The sequence below is a fragment of the Ostrinia nubilalis genome, chromosome Z, assembly GCF_963855985.1.
Source record: "Ostrinia nubilalis chromosome Z, ilOstNubi1.1, whole genome shotgun sequence".
In the NCBI taxonomy this organism is placed as follows: Eukaryota; Metazoa; Arthropoda; class Insecta; order Lepidoptera; family Crambidae; genus Ostrinia; species Ostrinia nubilalis.
The window spans coordinates 7,939,617-7,959,130 of NC_087119.1; the positions used below are offsets into that span (position 1 = coordinate 7,939,617).

General features: G+C 39.2%; 1 protein-coding gene across 1 annotated transcript; it reads right to left on the minus strand.

Annotated features, from left to right (window-relative positions):
• Positions 1–1,463: 1,463 nt before the first annotated feature.
• LOC135086864 (E3 ubiquitin-protein ligase RNF220) lies at positions 1,464–16,262 on the minus strand. The gene is made up of 7 exons (XM_063981686.1): positions 16,168–16,262; positions 6,121–6,310; positions 4,493–4,685; positions 4,002–4,180; positions 3,376–3,589; positions 2,727–2,823; positions 1,464–2,629 (listed from the first exon to the last, which is right to left on the minus strand). The coding sequence occupies exons 2-7, from the start codon at positions 6,298–6,300 to the stop codon at positions 2,431–2,433; spliced, it is 1,062 nt and encodes a 353-aa protein (XP_063837756.1). The 5' UTR covers positions 6,301–6,310; positions 16,168–16,262; the 3' UTR covers positions 1,464–2,430.
• Between the last annotated feature and the right edge of the window lie 3,252 nt (positions 16,263–19,514).

Genomic DNA, 19,514 nt, shown 5'->3' on the forward strand with positions numbered 1-19,514 from the left:
GATGTGAAGAAGTAACGAAAAAGACATGTATCAACTGTTTGATACGTTGCGAGTTGCGGCCTATTTACCCCCTATAAAAGCACGCGTTTTCGGATTTTTGCTTTCACACGTTGATTCATACACATCTCCGCTTCTTTTGACACTTTACCTGGGATTCTACACCTTCAGAAGCAGCACAAATCGTTGCACTATTGCAAGAAGGGCTCAGCCAGCGGGCTGTCGCACGTCAGCGCCACATAAGCCAGTCCTGGGTTTCGAAAGTTTTAAGACGCTTTTGGGAGACTGGTGGCTTTATCTCGAGACCAAGTTCTGAACAGAACCGATGCACATCGCAGAGGAAAGACCGTTTTTTCATGTCAACCACTCTATGAAATCGTCATTTGACTGGAATCGACGTCCAGCAAGAGCTCAGAAATGTTCGTAGGATAGCTGTTAGCGAGTGGATAGTTTGTCTAAGATATAAGCAATAGAATTTGACTCCAAAAAGGCCTGCCACAGGCTCGAAACTGACAGCAGGTCACCGATAAGCACGCTTTCAATTTGCTCGTACACATCTCGATGGGAAGTCGAGCAAGCCACCCCCATAAGCCACTGTTTCAACGAACCAGCACTGCACAAATCGCTCCCCAGACCGCCTATAAGCCCGACCTCTTCGACTGCTGCACTGCAAACACAGTTTGCATTCATCGGAGAACAGAACTCGCCTCCATTACTCGCCTTCCCATCGAGATGTGTACGAGCAAATTGAAAGCGTGCTTATCGGTGACCTGCCGTCAGTTTCAAGCCTGTGGCAGGCCTTTTTGGAGTCAAATTCTATTGCTTATATCTTAGACGAACTGTCCACTCGCTAACAACTATCCTACGAACATTTCTGAGCTCTTACTGGACGTCGATTCCAGTCAAATGACGATTTCACAGAGAGGTTGACATGAAAAAACGGTCTTCCCTCTGCGAGGTGCACCGGCGCTGTTCAGAACTTGGTCTTGAGATAAAGCCACCAGTCTCCCGAAAGCGTCTTAAAACTTTCGAAACCCAGGACTGGCTTATGTGGCGCTGACGTGCGACAGTCCGCTGGCTGAGCTCTTCTTGCAATAGTGCAACGATTTGTGCTGCTTCTGAAGGTGTAGAATCCCAGGTAGTGTCAAAAGAAGCGGAGATGTGTATGAATCAACGTGTGAAAGCAAAAATCCGAAAACGCGTGCTTTTGTAGGGGGTAAATAGGCCACAACTCGCGACGTATTAAACAGTTGATACATGTCTTTTTCGTTACTTCTTCACATCAGCCGGGATATCTTTTTAAATACTGATGTGATTTAAATGAATTTGGTATCAATTTAAAGATAAAAGTTTAATCTTTAAAATGGTGCTACTTTTTTTGTTACTAACAAATTCGTTAGTACACAAGATTGCGTGAAAACAACTTCATGTAAGTGATTCCATATTTTTGCTCACGAGTGTAGTTGAAGTACCTACCTTATTTAACAATCATACGTAAATATCATGACTGAAAGACAATTACCTATTTACATGAAGGTAGCAAGTGTTTTCAGACTACTTACATCCCAATACCTTTACAATCTATTAAAATTTACTACAAATTATAAAACTTTTAATACCTAAAAAACCTTCAATAGTAAAATCGTTTTATACAAGTCAACCAAACACATTTTTTAAAATAATTAACAAAATGTAAAACAAAAGGCTTTGTAAATGAATGTATGTGTTAATCGAATGAGAAAATTTCAACTTTTCCAAGAATGGTCCAATTAAAGGTCAAAGTTTATAACTAATTGTTATTACTATTATACAGACTACTGTTTGCGACTTCAGTAGATACTCGTATTTGAAGTAGGTACGACTTACAATGAAAAAAATGTGCGCCGATACAATATAAGTTCTTGTTTTGAGGCTGTTGCCTATTATGTAGTTATGCTTTTCATTCCCAAAGCATTGCTGATTTCAGTCTGCATTTTGGGTACCTACGTGACATTCTGTTTCGTCTGTCACATAAAAAAAAACATGCCATAAGGTGAAGTAGGTACAAGTTATTTCTAATGCTTAAGTAGGTACCTACTAGGAAAATATATCCTCTGGTCAAATTCACAAAAAAATGGCTTCACACAAGGTGATGTAGGCAACACAGTGTAAAACAGGAACACTTTTTGAGAAACAAATAAACATAACAGCAATACTGCACATTGCACACCACCAAAATTCATTTTCAGTTTAGGCGGTATTATCGCATCGCTAAGAAGCCATCTCTTCTAGACAACCCGTATGCCTGTAAGCGGAGAATAGTGGTTTGAATAAAAATGGCAAGTCGGTAAAGTAACATATCCATGGATAAAGTGGGATACACCCTAGATTTTGACCGGTCATGGCATGGTTGTGTCATCATGTACCCTTAGCAGCTCTCTAGCATCAAGTCGTTTAGTTCCGCGAGTCCGTGGAAGAAGGCAGGTTCTCGCCGTCCAGCTTGTGGCGCACGTAGGACTCCGGCGCCAGCTGCCAGCCGTCCGGCGGGGCGCCCGCCGCCGCCCACGCGTCCGAAGTGGACACCTCGGCCGGACGCTCGGACACGTCCGATTTGGGCGTGCACTCCAGCGAAAGCGGCTTCGGCGTCTCGATCCTGTAGACAGATCTGCTGTACAGCAAACATACCTATGAAGATTAAAATCAAGGTCTACTGCAAAACATGAATTTGAAGGATTGACAGGCAAAAATACCTAACACGCTCGGGTGAGTGGATAGTGTCGTTCGTGCTCGATATCTCCAAGTCTTCAGCGTAGCTCAAGTGCAACTTGTCACCTCGCTGCTCCTTATCTGAAAAGGGTAAGTTTATTTTATTATCATCATAAATATGTAAGTGGCTTTGCTAGAATATTGTTATGTATTTTCATTTGTTTTTGTTCCTTGGTACTTGTTTTGATAGTATTTCTTTTTTTACATCGTCGTAATCGCTGTAGCATTCTCAGGCCAGTTTCTTCGATGTCCTCGGCGTTATTGCTGGAACTTTCTTCATTTATCCTATCTGATAGTGACTACACTTCGGCCCTCAACGTACACGCTATTGGCAGCGTCGGGCCAGTCCAGCAAGTCGCCCTCCAGGTCGACGGGCTCGACCTTAGCAAAACTGTCTTCACAGTGCCAATGCAGGCTTCACTTACCGTCCACGCTGACGCAGCTCCTAGCAGTCTGATGGACCTAGATGTTGATCGTTGTGGCAGCCTCAGACCAGTTTCTTCAACATCCTCGCCGTTGTTGCAGGAAGTTTCTTCATGTAACCAATTTGATAGTTTCCTTAATTAGGATACAATTCTCCCGCGGTCGCTCCTCAGCAGAAGTGTATCACAGTGACATGCAGGCTTGACTCACCGTCCACGCTGATGGCGGCGTCGGGCCAGCCCAGCGAGTCGCCCTCCACGTCCACGGGCTCGTCTTCTGCGTCGTAGGCGCGCGGCTCCCGCGGCCGCTCCTCGCGCCGCTCCTCTTCCAGGTCGTAGCCCAGCATGCTCTCGACGGTGTGGTGCCGCTTGCGCGTGCGCAGCTTCAGCCGCCGCTGCCGGTTCGCTCGGATGCGCTGAAATGTCTGAAGCGGCGTATTGTTAATCGATGAGAACCTTAACTTTAATATGTGGTTATGTTACTGATTGCTCTTAATGTCGTAGGTAATAGATAATAAACAAGTAGGTAGGTCTATTATATGTGGTATTAGGGTACCTAGGTTTAGATAAAACACTGTTTTTGATTGTTTCGAGAAATTATTTTAGTTGGGGACAAAATAGGACCCTGTTACTAAACTATATGATTTATCATCTTTAACATCAGAACCATTATTCATAAAGATGATTTGTATTCGGTTAATCGTACGGGATTCGGGAGTCAAATAGAAATTAGATTCATTTAGGCTCCAATAAACCTTAGTTAAATCAAAGTTAATTGTATCCTAATTAAGTAAGTACAACATGAAGGATTGCGAAAAATGGTGAGGCTGGTCTCACCTCCCACCGCGCGTCCTCGTCCTGGTGGTGCAGCGAGTGCGCGGGCGGCGCAGCAGCGTCGCGGGGCAGCGCGCTCAGGCTGTACAGGTGCTGCAGCTCCTGCAGAAAGTGCGCCTGCGCCACGCCCGGGCCCAGCCGCGCGCCGCACACGCCGCACGACGACTTGCGCTCGCCGTCCGCTGCAAGCGATACTTGTGAGACAGGCTGACCACCGTTGGTGGCGCTTTAAATGGCCAAAATTGTCGTGTCGAAAGCTGTTCAAGACAGTAATTAAAAATGGGTTAACCAAAACTTTAAATTGCTAAACACAATCGCGTGCTAAACATAAAAACAAAAAAAAATTGCGAAAGTTGATAAAGTTGAGCGAAGCACCAGGCACAGGTGGGCGGCGCGGCGGGCTCGTCGTCCTTGCAGGGCCGCGGCGAGGCGGACGCGGCCGAGCCGGGCGACCTGGTGTCGCGGGCTAGTGACTGTAGCCGCTGGTTACTGACCCGAGAAGAAGTCGTGCGAGTCGGTGCAGGTGGGCGGCGGTACGGGCTCGTCGTCCTTGCAGGGCCGCGGCGAGGCGGACGCGGCGGAGCCGGGCGAGCTGGTGTCGTCGCGCGCGGCGTACGCGTGCCGGTACAGCGGCGGCGTGCTGCTCTCGTCGCGGACGCTCTGTGACCACCACATTTTCATTCTGGACTAGATATTTGTATGGAAATAGTTTGCGAGTGATGCGTGAATTAATTTCGCAAAAATATTTCGATATTAATGGCGATGTTGAACAGACAGCACAGTAACGAGTCAAGATTTCTAATCGTATTAATTTCTGTACATTGTATAGGTACAGACAAAAAAAAATTTAAGATGCTGGTCTAAGGAAGGTTATGTTTATAGAAAACACAGTAGCATTCCCGCATATGTTATGAAACGGACAGCCAAGCCTGTCTAATCACGACATGTTCACGTTCTGTTCCCTAACGAGCAAGCAAGGCCCACGCCCAGCAATGCCTGGACGGAACAATCCAATCTTAGCGAGTCGCCTTTGCTTTTCAAAGCAAAGACATGTCAACGCAACGGTATTGGGGGTGCCTTCGAACGTCAGTGGGATATTGAAATCCGTGATTGAATTTACCACATTCAAACTATCGAGAGCTCGTGGCATACACGCCATAAAGGTACACTGGCGCAATGTTGACCTATTATTTTCAAATTAAGTCGATGAAATCTTAGTTTTCACGATCAAATCTTCTTTTTACTCGAGGATGTAGCGAAGCTGTCACGATCTCGAATCGATATCGAATTGGAGATGTCTACTGGGACAACATAGTAGTGTGTAGTAGCACAAATAGTTTTCAGATACAGGTATAGATAGTAAACACAGATATGTAATATACGAGTATAGTGTCGTATGTAGTGAATGTTATAAAGTTACAATCACTTTCATCCATTCGCTCGCAAGAGCGACTCAACCCTCGCCCGGTCCTCGATTAATATTAAAATCTCCCAACGCCACATCGCTTGCATCATTGCATCATCGCTTAATATCCAGTGCTAGGGCGACTCTCCCCTTTGATCCGATATTAGCGCTGGTTGATAAAATATTATTCGAAAAAATTATTACGAAAAACAAAACTATTCGTTAATACGTCATCTTACATGGCAATTTTTTAATTTTTTCAGTGCAATTTTCAACATGTTTGTGAAGATGCACAAAAATTGCTTAGCACGGAACCAATATTTTTTTTACAATACATAGTTTAACTTTAACTGTGTTTAAGTTATTTAGTTCCGAGTTCAAAAGTTATGTTTTAAGGTTCTATTGCGATACATTGTAGATGAATAGGTAGGTAGGTACCTACTCTTCAACGAAGCTTTCATACCTACATTATGTGCGCTGTCTTTGCAAAAAACGTTCAAAAAAATAAAACGCGTATGAAAGTCATATTAATTTGAGAAGAATACCAACTTTCCAATGATATTTGTACAAATATTTTGACAAACATCTCAAAAAATGTCTGTAACCGATGAAACAAAAACTTTATTCACCAATCGCGCTGGTCTCATCTTTTCTGGAAAGCTAACTGTATCTAACTATTGTCACACTTATTATAGCTCTTATACTCTTTTTACGTACCCTGAGCGCTTGTCCAACGCTTTGGCCAAGGGCGTACTGCTCCCCCAAATGGCGGGCAAAGGCTTTCCCAGGGTACAAGGGGTGGAAGGCGCCCCCTATCGGTCGGAAGGCGCCGCAGCCGAAGCTCTGCAGGGCTGGGTGCAGGAACTGCGGCGCCATGTGGTGCAGGAACCCTTCCATGGCTGTTGCTCTATAACACGTGTACAAGGTTAGTACCTGAAATTGTTATTTTGTACTCGCAAGCAAAGTATCGGCGACGCAGTGGCGGCGTAAGGCGTAGGCGACGTGGGCCACCGCCTACGGCCTCGCGGAACAAGGGGCCTCGCGCATCAAAAATTTTGAAACATTGACTATTAAATATAAATTATTGATAGCTAAACAATGTAGATAAAACTTTTTTTTCTTCCAAACAAATTCAGCCATAATCAGACACAAAATTAAGCAACAACACGGTTTTAAGTGACAAACATTATTCTTTGGCGCAAAATTCCTTTAAAAATAATTACTGAATCAAGAAATCAGAAACTGCCAATGAATAGACCATTGACCCGTTTTTTTTATTATTTCATAAAATCCGTCTTCAGGTCGCCACAGAACAAGGCCTCGCGAAATCTGTCTTGCCCACATCAAATTTAGGTCTTGCCCCGCCACTGCGGCGACGGGTATACCTAATTACTTTTTATACAGGGTGTCCCAAAAAGTAATATCAAGCCGAAGCCCAGAGCTTGCCACTAATTTTTGGGACAACCCGTATAAAAAGTAGGTACCACATTATTGAATAGGGTTGTTTAATTAAGTTATATCAACTTCGCGTCTTTTAGATTTGAAATAATTTCATAACGGGTGCACTTAAAATTTCATTAATTACGTAAAACGTGCCATAAATAAAATAAGTTATTCCGATATAAGTACGAACTAAAGATATTTTGTGCCTAGTTACATAAAATAAACAATACCTACAAAAAGATTTTCATTAAAATCTTTTATCCTTTCGTTTTTTTTAAACATGCTCACGGAAAGCGATATCCAAACTGACCGTGTGTAAACAAACGAAGATCTGAATTACTGCCACTAAACACGTATGAAACCGCACAAGAATAGCTGTAAAATGTGTTTATTTGGAGAGCAATCGTAGATGGCGCACAATACTCGCGGGCGGCACCTAGCAGCAACAATAAACAACGCCAGATGACTGCGGCCGGTCTTAGGTGGCCTCTGGACTCGAAGTTACACTTTCGTAGCTTCCTACCCGATACGAGTACGATGCACAAATCACAAAAGTTCCTACGAGTTGGCTGCATAATTAATAGAATAAAAAATGCGTTTTCGCGGCCTTTTGTTTGATTTTTAAGTGTATTTTATCTGATCATTTCGCACCCAAGCAGTTACCTACCTACCTGTCTTAATAGCTCTCCTGGCGCTAACTCAGTTCCTGAGGTAGAGAGCGGCACGGGAGGGGTGATATTGACATAATTATAAGACGTGACAGAGCATACAAATCTGAAAGAAATCTGAAGTATTGTAACTCCATGAGGCACTGACTGAGTTAAGCGCTAGATCTATAATAGTTCATGTTAATAGGTATAGCCCGGTCCGTGAGCACGTAGAATTTTGTCCAATGACCCCTAGCTACCCATCCTTATCGCTCGCGCGTAATTATATTGCTGTCGCGACTGTGCGACTGGCACCCGCAGTGAGTGTGCGAGCGCGATAGCAACATAATCACGCGCGAGCGATAAGGATGGGTAGCTTGGGGTCATTGGACAAAATTCTACGTGCTCACGGACCAGACTATATACGATATAATAACATTTCGATGGCCTTTTGTTTGTATTATTAAAAAGCATTGACTCCCTTAATATTTTTAAAAGGAAACTTGCCCTACACATTCAAAGTCGTTGTAGAATGAGCCTTACTTATTAAAAAGGTCTAAAAGTAATACCTACCTATGTATAATTTAAGAAATTGTGTTTGTTTTGAAACTTATGTTTATTTTTTATTGTCAATCAGATGGTATAATTTACTAAAGCCAAAATGCTTTTTATAAAACATATCGGTGCGAACGATTCAAATGTAAATAATATTTCAGAGTGAAGTTTGAGATCGGTGGCGTATCCAATAATATCTATTTAGGCGCGAGCAATTGGTTCGCTATCTCGTCATTCGAGATCCATTTTAGTTAGCGTTCAAACCAGCTACCAAATTAAATTAAAGTCGCAAAATTGGTTGTCCTAAACGTCAGGTATAGCCTTAGAGAATTATGGGTATAGCTCATATCGGCGCTGCGGACGCGAGAGCCAATTAGAGTCGGCCAGCAATCGCATTTACGTAATTACCGCTGATATGCCGAGCCTCCAATCACAGATACCGCACCGATGGCCCTTTGCAGAACTGTTTGTGTCCACCACAATTTACTGCTAAGCCGGAATCACGAGTAAATGTCAAACGTAATAGGCCAGTCGAATCAGATTTTAAATCGGAAATAATTCCTACAAAAGATTTTATTGCTTTAATGGCTTCATTGGTTGCCCATTAAGACTCTCCTAGGTTTTCGACTTCGACGGAGTTGTGCTTAAGTAGTGGGGGCCCCCGAAAGGGGCGCTTTTTAGGTTTTCTGGTTATACCTCGTAAAGGACTTACCCTGTCGAAAAATGGTCTTCCTGACGGTTGAAGGGCATTTGATCCTGCATTAAATAAGACCAAATTCATATGTTTTGGACAAACCGTTCTTGTGCAAATGTTCGGCAAAGTAGAAAATATGTGTATAATTAATGACCCTCTCCACATCCAATAGCTCGTCACTCGTAGGCTCCCAAGCCTTGTAAAGGGTCGCCTTAACCAGCGTATCCCTGTCAAGGCTCACGAGTTGTATTCGCTTATCCTTGTTCGTCCCAGCCGTTCCTTAACTGTGGTTGCTGCACCTCTTCCTGACACTCTCCTGAACGACTCTGTGTTACCTAATGTGGCTGCCCCTCTTCCTTGTACCCTCCTGTACGATTGCATTGGTGCCTGGCATGCCTGGTCTAAGGTTCGACGCCAGAAAATCAACTTCGTACGCGTGAAAATAGTTTAAACACTATTTTCCGTGCTTGCAACATTTTTCTTTACTGCTTCGCCTCTATTAGTCGTAGAGTAATTGTATATATCCTATAGCCTTCCTCAATTTATGAGCTATTCAACATAAAAATAATTATTTCAATCAAACTAGTAATTCTTGAGATTAGCGCGTTCAAACAAACAAACAAAAAACTCTTCAGCGTTTTAATATGAACTTGTTGTTGTTAATTTTTGGCGTCGAACCTTAGACCAGGCATACGGCTAGGCAACGTAGTCATGCAGGAGGATACAAGGAAGAGGGGCAGCCACAGTAGGTAACACAGAGTCGTTCAGGTGAGTGCCAGGAAGAGGTGCAGCAACTGCAGTTAAGACACGGCTGGGACGAACAAGGATAGGCGCATCCAGCTCGTAAGCCTTGATAAGGTTACACTGGTTGAGGCGCTCCTTTGCAAGACTTGGAAGCCTGCGGGTAACGAGCCATTGGACGTGGAGAGGGTCATTAATTATACACATATTTTCTACTTTGCCGAACATTTGCACGAGAACGGTTTGTTCAAAACATATGAATTTGGTCTTATTTAATGTAGGATTAAATGCCCTTCAACCGTCAGGAAGACCGCTTTTCGATAGGGCAAGTCCTTTACGCGGTATAACCGGAAAACCGAAAAAGCGCCCCTTTTGGGGGCCCCCACCACTTAAGCACAACTCCGTCGAAGTCGAAAACCTAGGAGAGTCTTTTTGGGCAACTAATGAAGCCATTAAAGCACTAAAATCTTGAGTAGGAATTATTTCCGATTTAATTCATTTTTATGTTTAATTCTACTGGCCTATAAAGCCGAAATGCTAAAATGTAGGTATTTTTATTAGAATTTACTGAAAACTAATATTTTTTTGGAGTAATTGACTGACACCATAATATTGAATCTGAATTGAATCCAATAACATTTTCCCATAGAGTCAAATGATCAAATCCTCTTAACTTTATGGCAAAAAAATAAACCTCCAGAAATATAAAATCTGTTTTGCATGGTTAGGATGAAGAGCTTTTAAAGATGAGTTTGGGAAATAATATTTCCTGAGTAGGTACATTTTTTAGTTATTTATTTACTATTGTTAGCTGTATGTATGTAGTACGCTCGCAAAGTAAAAAATACAGTTAATTCAAATGTTGTCAGCTAGACGCGTACAAAAGACGCGTACTTACAAACGTTATAAACGGTAAACTGAACGGCCGCACAAACGTCCGCTTTACATGTCGTACAAGTGTCGCCGGCCGGCGCCGCATAATGGGTCAAGTGCGCTTGTCGTAATCAATCGGGAAGTAAACAAAGCTCCTTTGTGCCTGCGTCTGTCAAACAACACCGCCACATCACAGCCTGATTCAGGCTGTTTCAACTCGACGTGCTTGTCCCACGGATGAGTGAGCTCATCCAAATCGAGAATAATAGGGATTACAGCTTATTAGTTCACATGCGTCGACTTCAAAAGGACTGCACCGAGTTTTGATTATAGGTGCTCATTAGAACTTAATTAAGTTGCATGTGCAGCGTTTGCCTTTGCAAATCAAACGGCTGATTACCCACAACAAGTGATTATACGAACTATAGCCAATAGATTGCTGACGTATGTATGTATTGGCATAGGATTGGGTTGTGTTGTACTTACGCGTCTCCTTAACACTAATTAATTAACAATAATTGGATAATAATTAAAGTGTTTGCTTAAGGTGACTATAGACTAGGGCGTTTACTTGTTACAGAACCAAACGTACATTTTTCCTGTTTTGTACCAATTTTAAGAACGTATTTATAGAAATGCTCGAGAAAATGTTATAGCCTATTGACCTTCAGATTGTCACAGACAGAATTACCAAGAACTTAATGTAAAGCAAATTAGCTTAATTCACTATGGAGGTATATTATGATTATGAATCACTAAGGCTCAGTTGCACCACCTAACTTTAACGGTAACTATGACGATAACCGGTGTTTTCTGTATAGAATTTGTCAGATTTTGAGTTTTGTTAAAGTTAAAGTAAGATGGTGCAACCCAGCATTAATCCGCGATAGCACAGGTGTTAAGCACGAAACTAGAGACGGCTGGCCTGGCTAGCTGATGTTCGAGGAAGCTTCTTAAGAGAAAAAGTTTCCAAAAAATCTAAAATGGATGGGGATATTTTGTAATCACATAATGAAATTATCAGTAGGTACCTATAGGTAAACTATATTTTTTAATCCGTTAAGGTTAAACTATAATGACAAGTAACATAATATCTTTTGTAAAAAAGTAAGCAACCAAGTTAAAAATCTATTCGTTGGGTATCAAGAAGCAAATTCATCTGCTATTACCACTGAAAATCGAGATGTAAAATTCTCACTGCAGCAGGCCAGTCCCCGTTTAATTACTTGCTAACGAATTTGTCGCTAACTCAATATGCAGCCAGTGCAGTCCTGCAGTCACGGCCTCACCGGCAAATTAGTGTCAGCGATATCACGTGTCGGATGAACTACTGACCTACACACGCCGAATTCTGAATCTGGCGTACTGCTAAAGGACAGGCAAAATGGCAAAATTGGTCCGGGTGGCGAAATGGAAACAAGCGTGTAGGATATCCAATAGACCCGTTATTAGCTTCACCACTAGACTATGCCGCTTCAGCCTGTCTTTTCTAGAGTTTTTATTTCATGTCATTTGACGTTACATTCGCATAAATTACAGAGGCGCGCTAAATACAAGAGTGGTACAACTCTTGTGGTCAAGCTAGGTAAATATAATGGTATTGGAATGGTTTTATGAGAACTTTTACTTTAATGGCGTACAATATACAACTGAGTATTTAATAATTACATTTCTGTATGATACATCTCGTACTTACTCGGCTTTTCCTTCTTTTCATTAATTTTTTTTTCATCTCAAGTGAGAGAGATACGAGCATAAGCACTCACAATATAGTGCCTACTTAGGTACATAAATAATGTAATGTATATGAAAACTAATTATACCAACTCGTACCTACTATCGCATCCAATAAACTTTATCAATTTTGGACATAAGACATGATTACAAGTCGACTGAAACAGAGACTGAACTGTTTCAGATCTTTACAGTGCAGCCCAAGATACTAGTCTGTCTTAAAATTATATTATTAAAATACCCTTATTAAAATTACAGGCCATGAAAAGTTCGGCGTCAATCAATGTCAATGCGATGCTAAAATTATACATTTAAAAGAAGATAAAAGTTCACATAATATTTAACGTGGCCGACGAACGGGTTAAATGATTACTCCAAGCTTTAACGAGATGGTTACGCATTCGGACAGTTGGCGTGCATCAGTGCCCGGACTCCTAGTGCCGTATAGGTAAACAAAAGAATAGCTCTCCCGGAACTGGGCCGATAAATACGGTAACGTAAACGTTATGAAATGATACACGCGGTGCGGTCTAACATAACGATTCTATTTAGAGGAATAAATTAAGCACTTGTTACGAGGATTCTCCTCACTCGCGGCGGAGAACAGATTAGATATATATTTTTGTTTAATGTCAAACTTTTTTGATGAAAAAAATATTATCTTATTTGGAAACAAGTAAGTATTATATAAATTAGAAAAAAAAATACAAACTTAATTCTGAAAGATGTTAAATGAATCATAAATAAGAATGTAAATATGTTATTAGCTTTAATAAGCTTTATTATACTTACATTTTTATACTTATGTAGGGCAAGTAAATTAATCGCAATAATAATAATTGTAGGAAATCCTCTATTTTCAAACAATTAAGGTTTAGGGGCTCTACCAAAACAAATAACAATTAAATGGAAATCGTGTAAACACACTATTGTGTGGCTCTTTAACACATTAGCAATCGCAAGAGGCCAATAAGTGTGCAATAAAAAGAGCCATTCTCGGAAGAAATACAACCGGCTGATTTATGCTCTGAAGGGGCACGCGTTCTCAATCTTCCGGCGAGGGCATCGAGGGAAGAATGAATTTGTCAAAAATTACTAGGAGTTAAGTATTTTTTCAATGTTGATCTTTTAGATAAATAGTAGTCCATGTGGCAGCGATCGGTTGGATAAGTTTGGTTGATTACTCATTTTGCCAATACAGCGAGGTACCTATGTATTATGTATTAATTTAGAAATACTAATTTAATTAATTTTTATTATCCTCTTAGTTAAAGCTTTGAACATTTTACAGAGTTTTATCAAAATAATGGTTTTTCTCCTTTGCTTTGTATATTAGATTTTCAGATGGTTTTTTAGACTTCTAGTACGAAATAGCAAGTAAACTAAGTTATACTTATGAATACCTAGTAGGATCATTAAGCTAAAAGTGAGAAACAACCAGAATGGTATCTAGGTATTCCCGTACTTTGAGAACCGCCGCATCAACGGAACGCACCCGGCCGATTCAATAAGTAGCGTAGCGCGATAAGAATCATGGTGCCGCCCGTGGTATGCAATTAAATCTTTTTTACAATACACGTCCAGGCTTCTGTGAAAAATTACTCTATCGCCCAATCGGTTGGAAAAGTATGTGCATAAAGTATAATCGTAAAATATATCCTTTGAATCTTTGGATTAAAGATGAATTATTAGATAGATATATTCTAAATATTGCCTTAGATCGACCTTTTTTTTCTTCAGTCTGCGTAAGTATTCTGGCGTTAAAATACCTACTAGTACAAAACTTTTATTCATTAATTTATTCTACAGGGTAAAAATGAAATCGTTGGCATCCTTTTAAAATAAGGCTACCTCATGATACATTAGTACCTGTGTTAGTACGTTCCCCAAATGAAGAGCTCAATCATGTAAAATTAAAATCTAACTAAAAATGTCCTAATTGGTGTATGTTTTTTTGCTCTACCATCGCTTCGAGACGTTACAAAATAATCCGGGTCTATCCATTGTTTTGATTTTGGTCTGTCTGATATGAAGCAGTGAAGGCTACAGATGAATGTTGAAATCATTTTGCGGGTAGAGCCAGTGCGTCGCGTCACGCGCCAGGCGCCGACCACAACGCGCGTGCGAATGTTGTCTACCCGCAGACACAGCTTCCGGCAAGTTATTACAAAATAATTGCGGTTTCTATCGATCCTTCCCAACGATTAAATTAAAAATAAACGAAACGAATGTAAATTCCAATCAAATGGTTACTAATTTATTAAATTAAATAATGTAATGAGCGCAATTTATTACAATGTTTGGAAACCTAGAAATTGATGGCGCTACGCACAATTAAATAGTATTTAACAACAATTTATAACTTAAAATGCATTGATAAATAAATAATAAGCTCTTTAATTTCAAAAATACCTTGAACCCAATCAAATTACTTTACGGTGAAATAAAATATTGCAATTGGAAGGATGATTTAATTTTGTAATTTATTACGATGAGATTTAACATTTTTAATATAAAATTTTAAAAATTTTCGAGTATATTTCATGATTTGGATGTTTTGAGTTAATTGCTTAAATTAGTAAAACATTCGCCTCGCAAATAAAATTTAAATTATCGACTGTTACCATTTAAATGCAAGAAAACATTTTTGAACCGGCCTGTACTACCCACGGAAACTGTCGAAGAAATCTGAAAATAAATATTAAAAGGGACTTAATTTTGAAAAAAGGTACGAGAAATAAACGGAGGGAAATAGTAGGTAATAGCTTATTATCCAATTAGTATTTTTTGTTTTGGATCGTTAAAGAAAACCACACCCGATAAGTGTTTTTAATTTTTGGAAACTTGTAAAGCTTGAATCCTTATTGAAATAGTAAAAGCTCTAAATTTATAGGTATCTTTTGTTTTTAATTTATTTTGAAAATACAGTAATCTACTTGTATATCAATTAATTTGTACCTTATTCACGTTATTATGTTTTTAGCCAATATAAACTACAAACTATCAGCGCAGTCAAAATTATAGTTTTTCTAGAAAAAGCAGTTTCTTAAAACAGGCTCCAAGATAATAAAAAAATATTATCGAGCTTCACATTCTTGAAATGAAACGCAATTTAACGAAATAGAGGGCTTTACTCACGAGAGAATCAATAGGTATTAATCTAGCGCTCTATACCATTAATCACCGCAGGTTAACTATGTAATTGTCGGTAAACTAAGCTCATCAACGTGATACCGATACCTAAATAAGGTCTGACTAATTGTCCCTTTGACGCCGCCACCATCCCTGTTAGGATGTGAGATAAGCAAGCTATAGACTTGTGGCAAGCAATTTATCAAGACAAATAACAGGGATTACTTAGTAAATATAAGTAGCACATAAATAAATGTGAAAAACTCATACTTGCAGAAATATAAAAAAAACTGCTTTTGTTTTTTTATCGTAGATTATAAACTTAAAAAAATTACACGGTACCTCCTTCCTTAAGAAAATCATAGTCTCTTGGTTAGTGAATTTTTGAGCGTTTAGTTTTTTCTATTGTTTCAAGACAAGATGCCTATTTGGTCTTTAGCTCTATAATCTACTCTATAACAATTATTACGTTTGTTTTTATGTTTAAAGCTATACATATAATTATTTATTTATCATTTTTAGTTTTCTAATTGCTACGATATTTTGTGCTACGGCGTCTGGCTCTACAAGGGCTCTACGGTGCTACGGTCGCCGTAGCTCGTAGCAAAGAATTCTGTAGCGTTCTGTTAGAAATATTCTTTTTTTTTTAACCGGAGTTAAATAAAAATAAGCACAATAAATGAAAAAAGTACAGTTCTCTTTTTACTTCCACAGAAACAAATTATTAAATTTGCACTTAGGATTTATATTATGAGATAATAAAAATTCGGTCTAAAATTAATTGTAGTTATGATAGTATTTTTTTCACGACACACAATATTTATGTTTTCACTCAAATTGAGTTTATTTGTACTTTTAGCCACGACGGTATAAAAAATCCCAGCCAAATAGATTGAGTTTAATGAATTTACATCAAAAAAAAATTAAGTACGAGTAAGTACTCACCTCACTCCGCGACGGGGAAACACGTTACGGCACCGACGGAACTTGACCCGGGACACGGACGGGACGCGCACGAGATCACCACTCGGAGTACCCGCGGAGACTGCCGCCCGCGGCGCTCCGCTGGGCGGGCACTCGCCACGCCCCCGCCTACGACGTAAAAACTGCACCCGTTCAAATTAACTATCACTATCTATACTTTAAACGTATACCCGATAGTGAACGTGGACCTAGAATTTTCCAGCTTAACTGCACTCCGCCGGCACTGCACTCATTGGATTGCAACAATGGCAGACCTTTTCATACTCTTTCAAAAGAACGTTCGCAATTTTTAGTTAGAGTTCACCATTAAATTTTATTTGTAAGAACTGTATTAAAGGAATGAGTAATCTTTACATTATAATAAAGTTTCAAATTGTTTTCCATTTGCAATATTCTTTTTAGAGGGTAAGTAGGGTAAGTAGGTATTTATTTTTCACATTTTTTTGTAGATTTCATTTCGCTACATTAGCTGTCATTTGCCATTTGGTATGCAATTTGAACACTCAATAATTTATTGCATCCATAATACTTACTCGTAATCTATCTAGATATAAATAAAAATGAATTGCTGTTCGTTAGTCTGATTAAAACTCGAGAACGGCTGGTATGGGCCGATTGAGCTGATTTTGGTTTTAAAATGTTTGCCGTAGTCCAGGGTAGGTCTAAACGGTGAGCAAATAAGGAAAAATTGCGATGGCTTATTTATTGCCTTTATGGCGGAACAGAGTTCGCCGGGTCAGCTAGTTTATAATAATACTCGTATCGACTGTGGTATCGATCACCATTTAGGAAATCCTTTTCAGTGTTTAGTAAGTGAGTGCAGAATTTATGTCAGAATTATCGTATTCTCATTTTGACGCCCTCATCTGTAACTAATTAAAACTTGGTCGTAAATAAATAAAATACATTTCATTCATGCATAATTTATTAAAATCATAATATTGTTACTCAACAACACTTTCAAGTGTCACATCCTAATAACGCGGTAGTCATTTATTACCTCGACCACAACTACACGTAGGGCAATAAAAATGAGGAATTATTTTTAATAACAGCGTGTTCCGCGTGGGGGGCCGCTGACAAGCTCAATATTTTGCGAACTAGGACCTCTTAATACGCATTCCGGGCTACTTCGGTAATAACCACACATACTTTATGACCTCGACATTTTATATGAGCCTACTATATCCAGTTACATCTATGACAAAGCGTAAGAGGGGATGACTCAGCAGTATCCGCAGTAGCTAACTTACTTTTTTACAAATGTCTATTGTTATTTAATTTTATGCAACGTATTAGTTTTTAAAACTAGAATATTTACATGATCTTATGTGTCAATTAAATGGGCGTAATAATAAAGTTATTATGCCTTTCATTAGCATAGGTAGGTACTAAATAAAAAAAAGCAAAAGAAAACTTAATTTAAAAAAGGGAAGTAGTTAAGGTATCCGTTTAAATGCTTTCAGTAAACAAAAACACTTGTTTCCCCTTTTTAGCAGGGTGGGTCTATTCTTAATCTCAGTTATCTCAGCACACTGTTCCTAGTGTCTCATGCACCGTTCCTAATGCAAGAAGTGAGTGATTTCATTACCGAATAGTAATACCAGTACCTCTAGCATGAACAACTCTCGTCTTCGAATCCTTTGCGTATTCGACAAAATTCGATACTCAACCTTCGAATTAAACGATAACGTGACAATTTTGATTCTCAAAATAAGTTTCGTTCAACCATTTCTCATACTAAGTTCACTTTACGACACGTTCACAAGGGCGCTGTTGTAGTTTTCGTACTAAATCTTTTGATGGCGATTCGAGCACGCAAACGAACGACTCGAAAGTTTTTCGTGCTAGATGTACAGGTAATAATACATTAAAAAAAGTTATTGGTATGTTCAAAAATTTTAATTTAAAGTAGAGGAAGTAAAGGAATGTAACAGAAACTGTATAAAAAAATAGAAAATCAGTCTTGTGCATCGAGTTTTTTTTAATATTCAATATCCTACTAACCCATTTTCACATCAACTTGATGTTCTTTGACACTGGTCATAATGTGCAAGCCGCACGAAGCCTTAATTAAAAAAAAGATATTATTAAGGCCGGGTAGCAGAGAAAATGGCGAAAATGAGGTTTTCATTTTTCATTTTTGAGGTACTAAACACTAAAATTAAAGGCTAAGATTTTTTTTGGGCATAGTTGAGGATATTTTCTAGGGCTATTAACGGATGGAAACACGATTTGATGAAGTTGACTCGATAGAATAAATTCCCAAAGTTACCTCTATTCGTTTTCTATTTATGGTTTTATTTTTAAAATAAGCGATTTGAGATTCTGAATCTTTTACTAAACTAAAGTTCAGAAATAACTTGAGGGCTTTTAACGGATGAAATTTTTATATTGCGTCTTATTTAGTTACTATGTTTAAAAATGTGGAAAAAATCGCCCATGACGGCTTGGACAATCTCAATCAGTCGCGCGTTGGCGCTTACGGAGGTCGGACGCGTGTCAGTTTTTTGGCCGTGACAGTTCGCGATTTGTCAATATTTTTGACAATGATGACTTTGATGAGTCACAGTATAATAATATCAGTGTTACTGGAAAAAGCTAACATTTTTGATAATTAAGAATTATCAATTTTGTCTACCTATTGAAATTTAAATCGTTGGCATCCTTTTAAACTAAGACTACTCATGATACATAGTACATTCCTCAAATATGAGACAAAACCAATGAGTTAAAATTACATTTTAATAGTACCTACATAAAATCGTCTTACACTCTTTAGAAGGGCACACTGACACAAATAAATAATAAAAAATAGGTCAAATATAGGGGCAGCTGCACGTCACTGAAAGACGATTCTGTTTACTCAGCATCTGGGCTGGAGAACATGAATCCTTGCTTACAGATGCAGATGTAAATAGAGTTATAACTGGACAAATTTTACATGAAATTTTTAACAGAAATCAGTTAAAAGACACATACATGGAATACCAATAAGGTTGCGGAGGGAAAGCTACCTATTATAAACTAGCGGCCGCCCGCGACTTCGTTCACGTGGACCTCGTTTTACCCCCGTTAGATATGATGTTTTACCTCGTTTTACCCATGTTGATAGATGGCGTTTCACGGCTTCCCCCGAATGAATATTTACGAACGTCATACCGTAGTTTGTCCTGTGCTGTAGATTTTAACCAATGACGATAGATGGCGCTTTTTAGACACGTCATGTTTATTTATTGAAATTTATTTGCCACATATCGTCATAATGTAAATCTGGGTTATAAACAATAATACTGTAAAGTTTCAAC

Coding starts and splice junctions, on each gene's coding strand:
- LOC135086864 (XM_063981686.1), bottom strand. CDS start 6,300: ATGGAAGGGTTCCTGCACCACATGGCGCCGCAGTTCCTGCACCCAGCC. Junction 3,590..4,001: donor ACGAGGACGCGCGGTGGGAG/GTGAGACCAGCC, acceptor ACGCCGCTTCAG/ACATTTCAGCGCATCCGAGC. Junction 2,824..3,375: donor CGCCGCCATCAGCGTGGACG/GTGAGTCAAGCC, acceptor TACCCTTTTCAG/ATAAGGAGCAGCGAGGTGAC.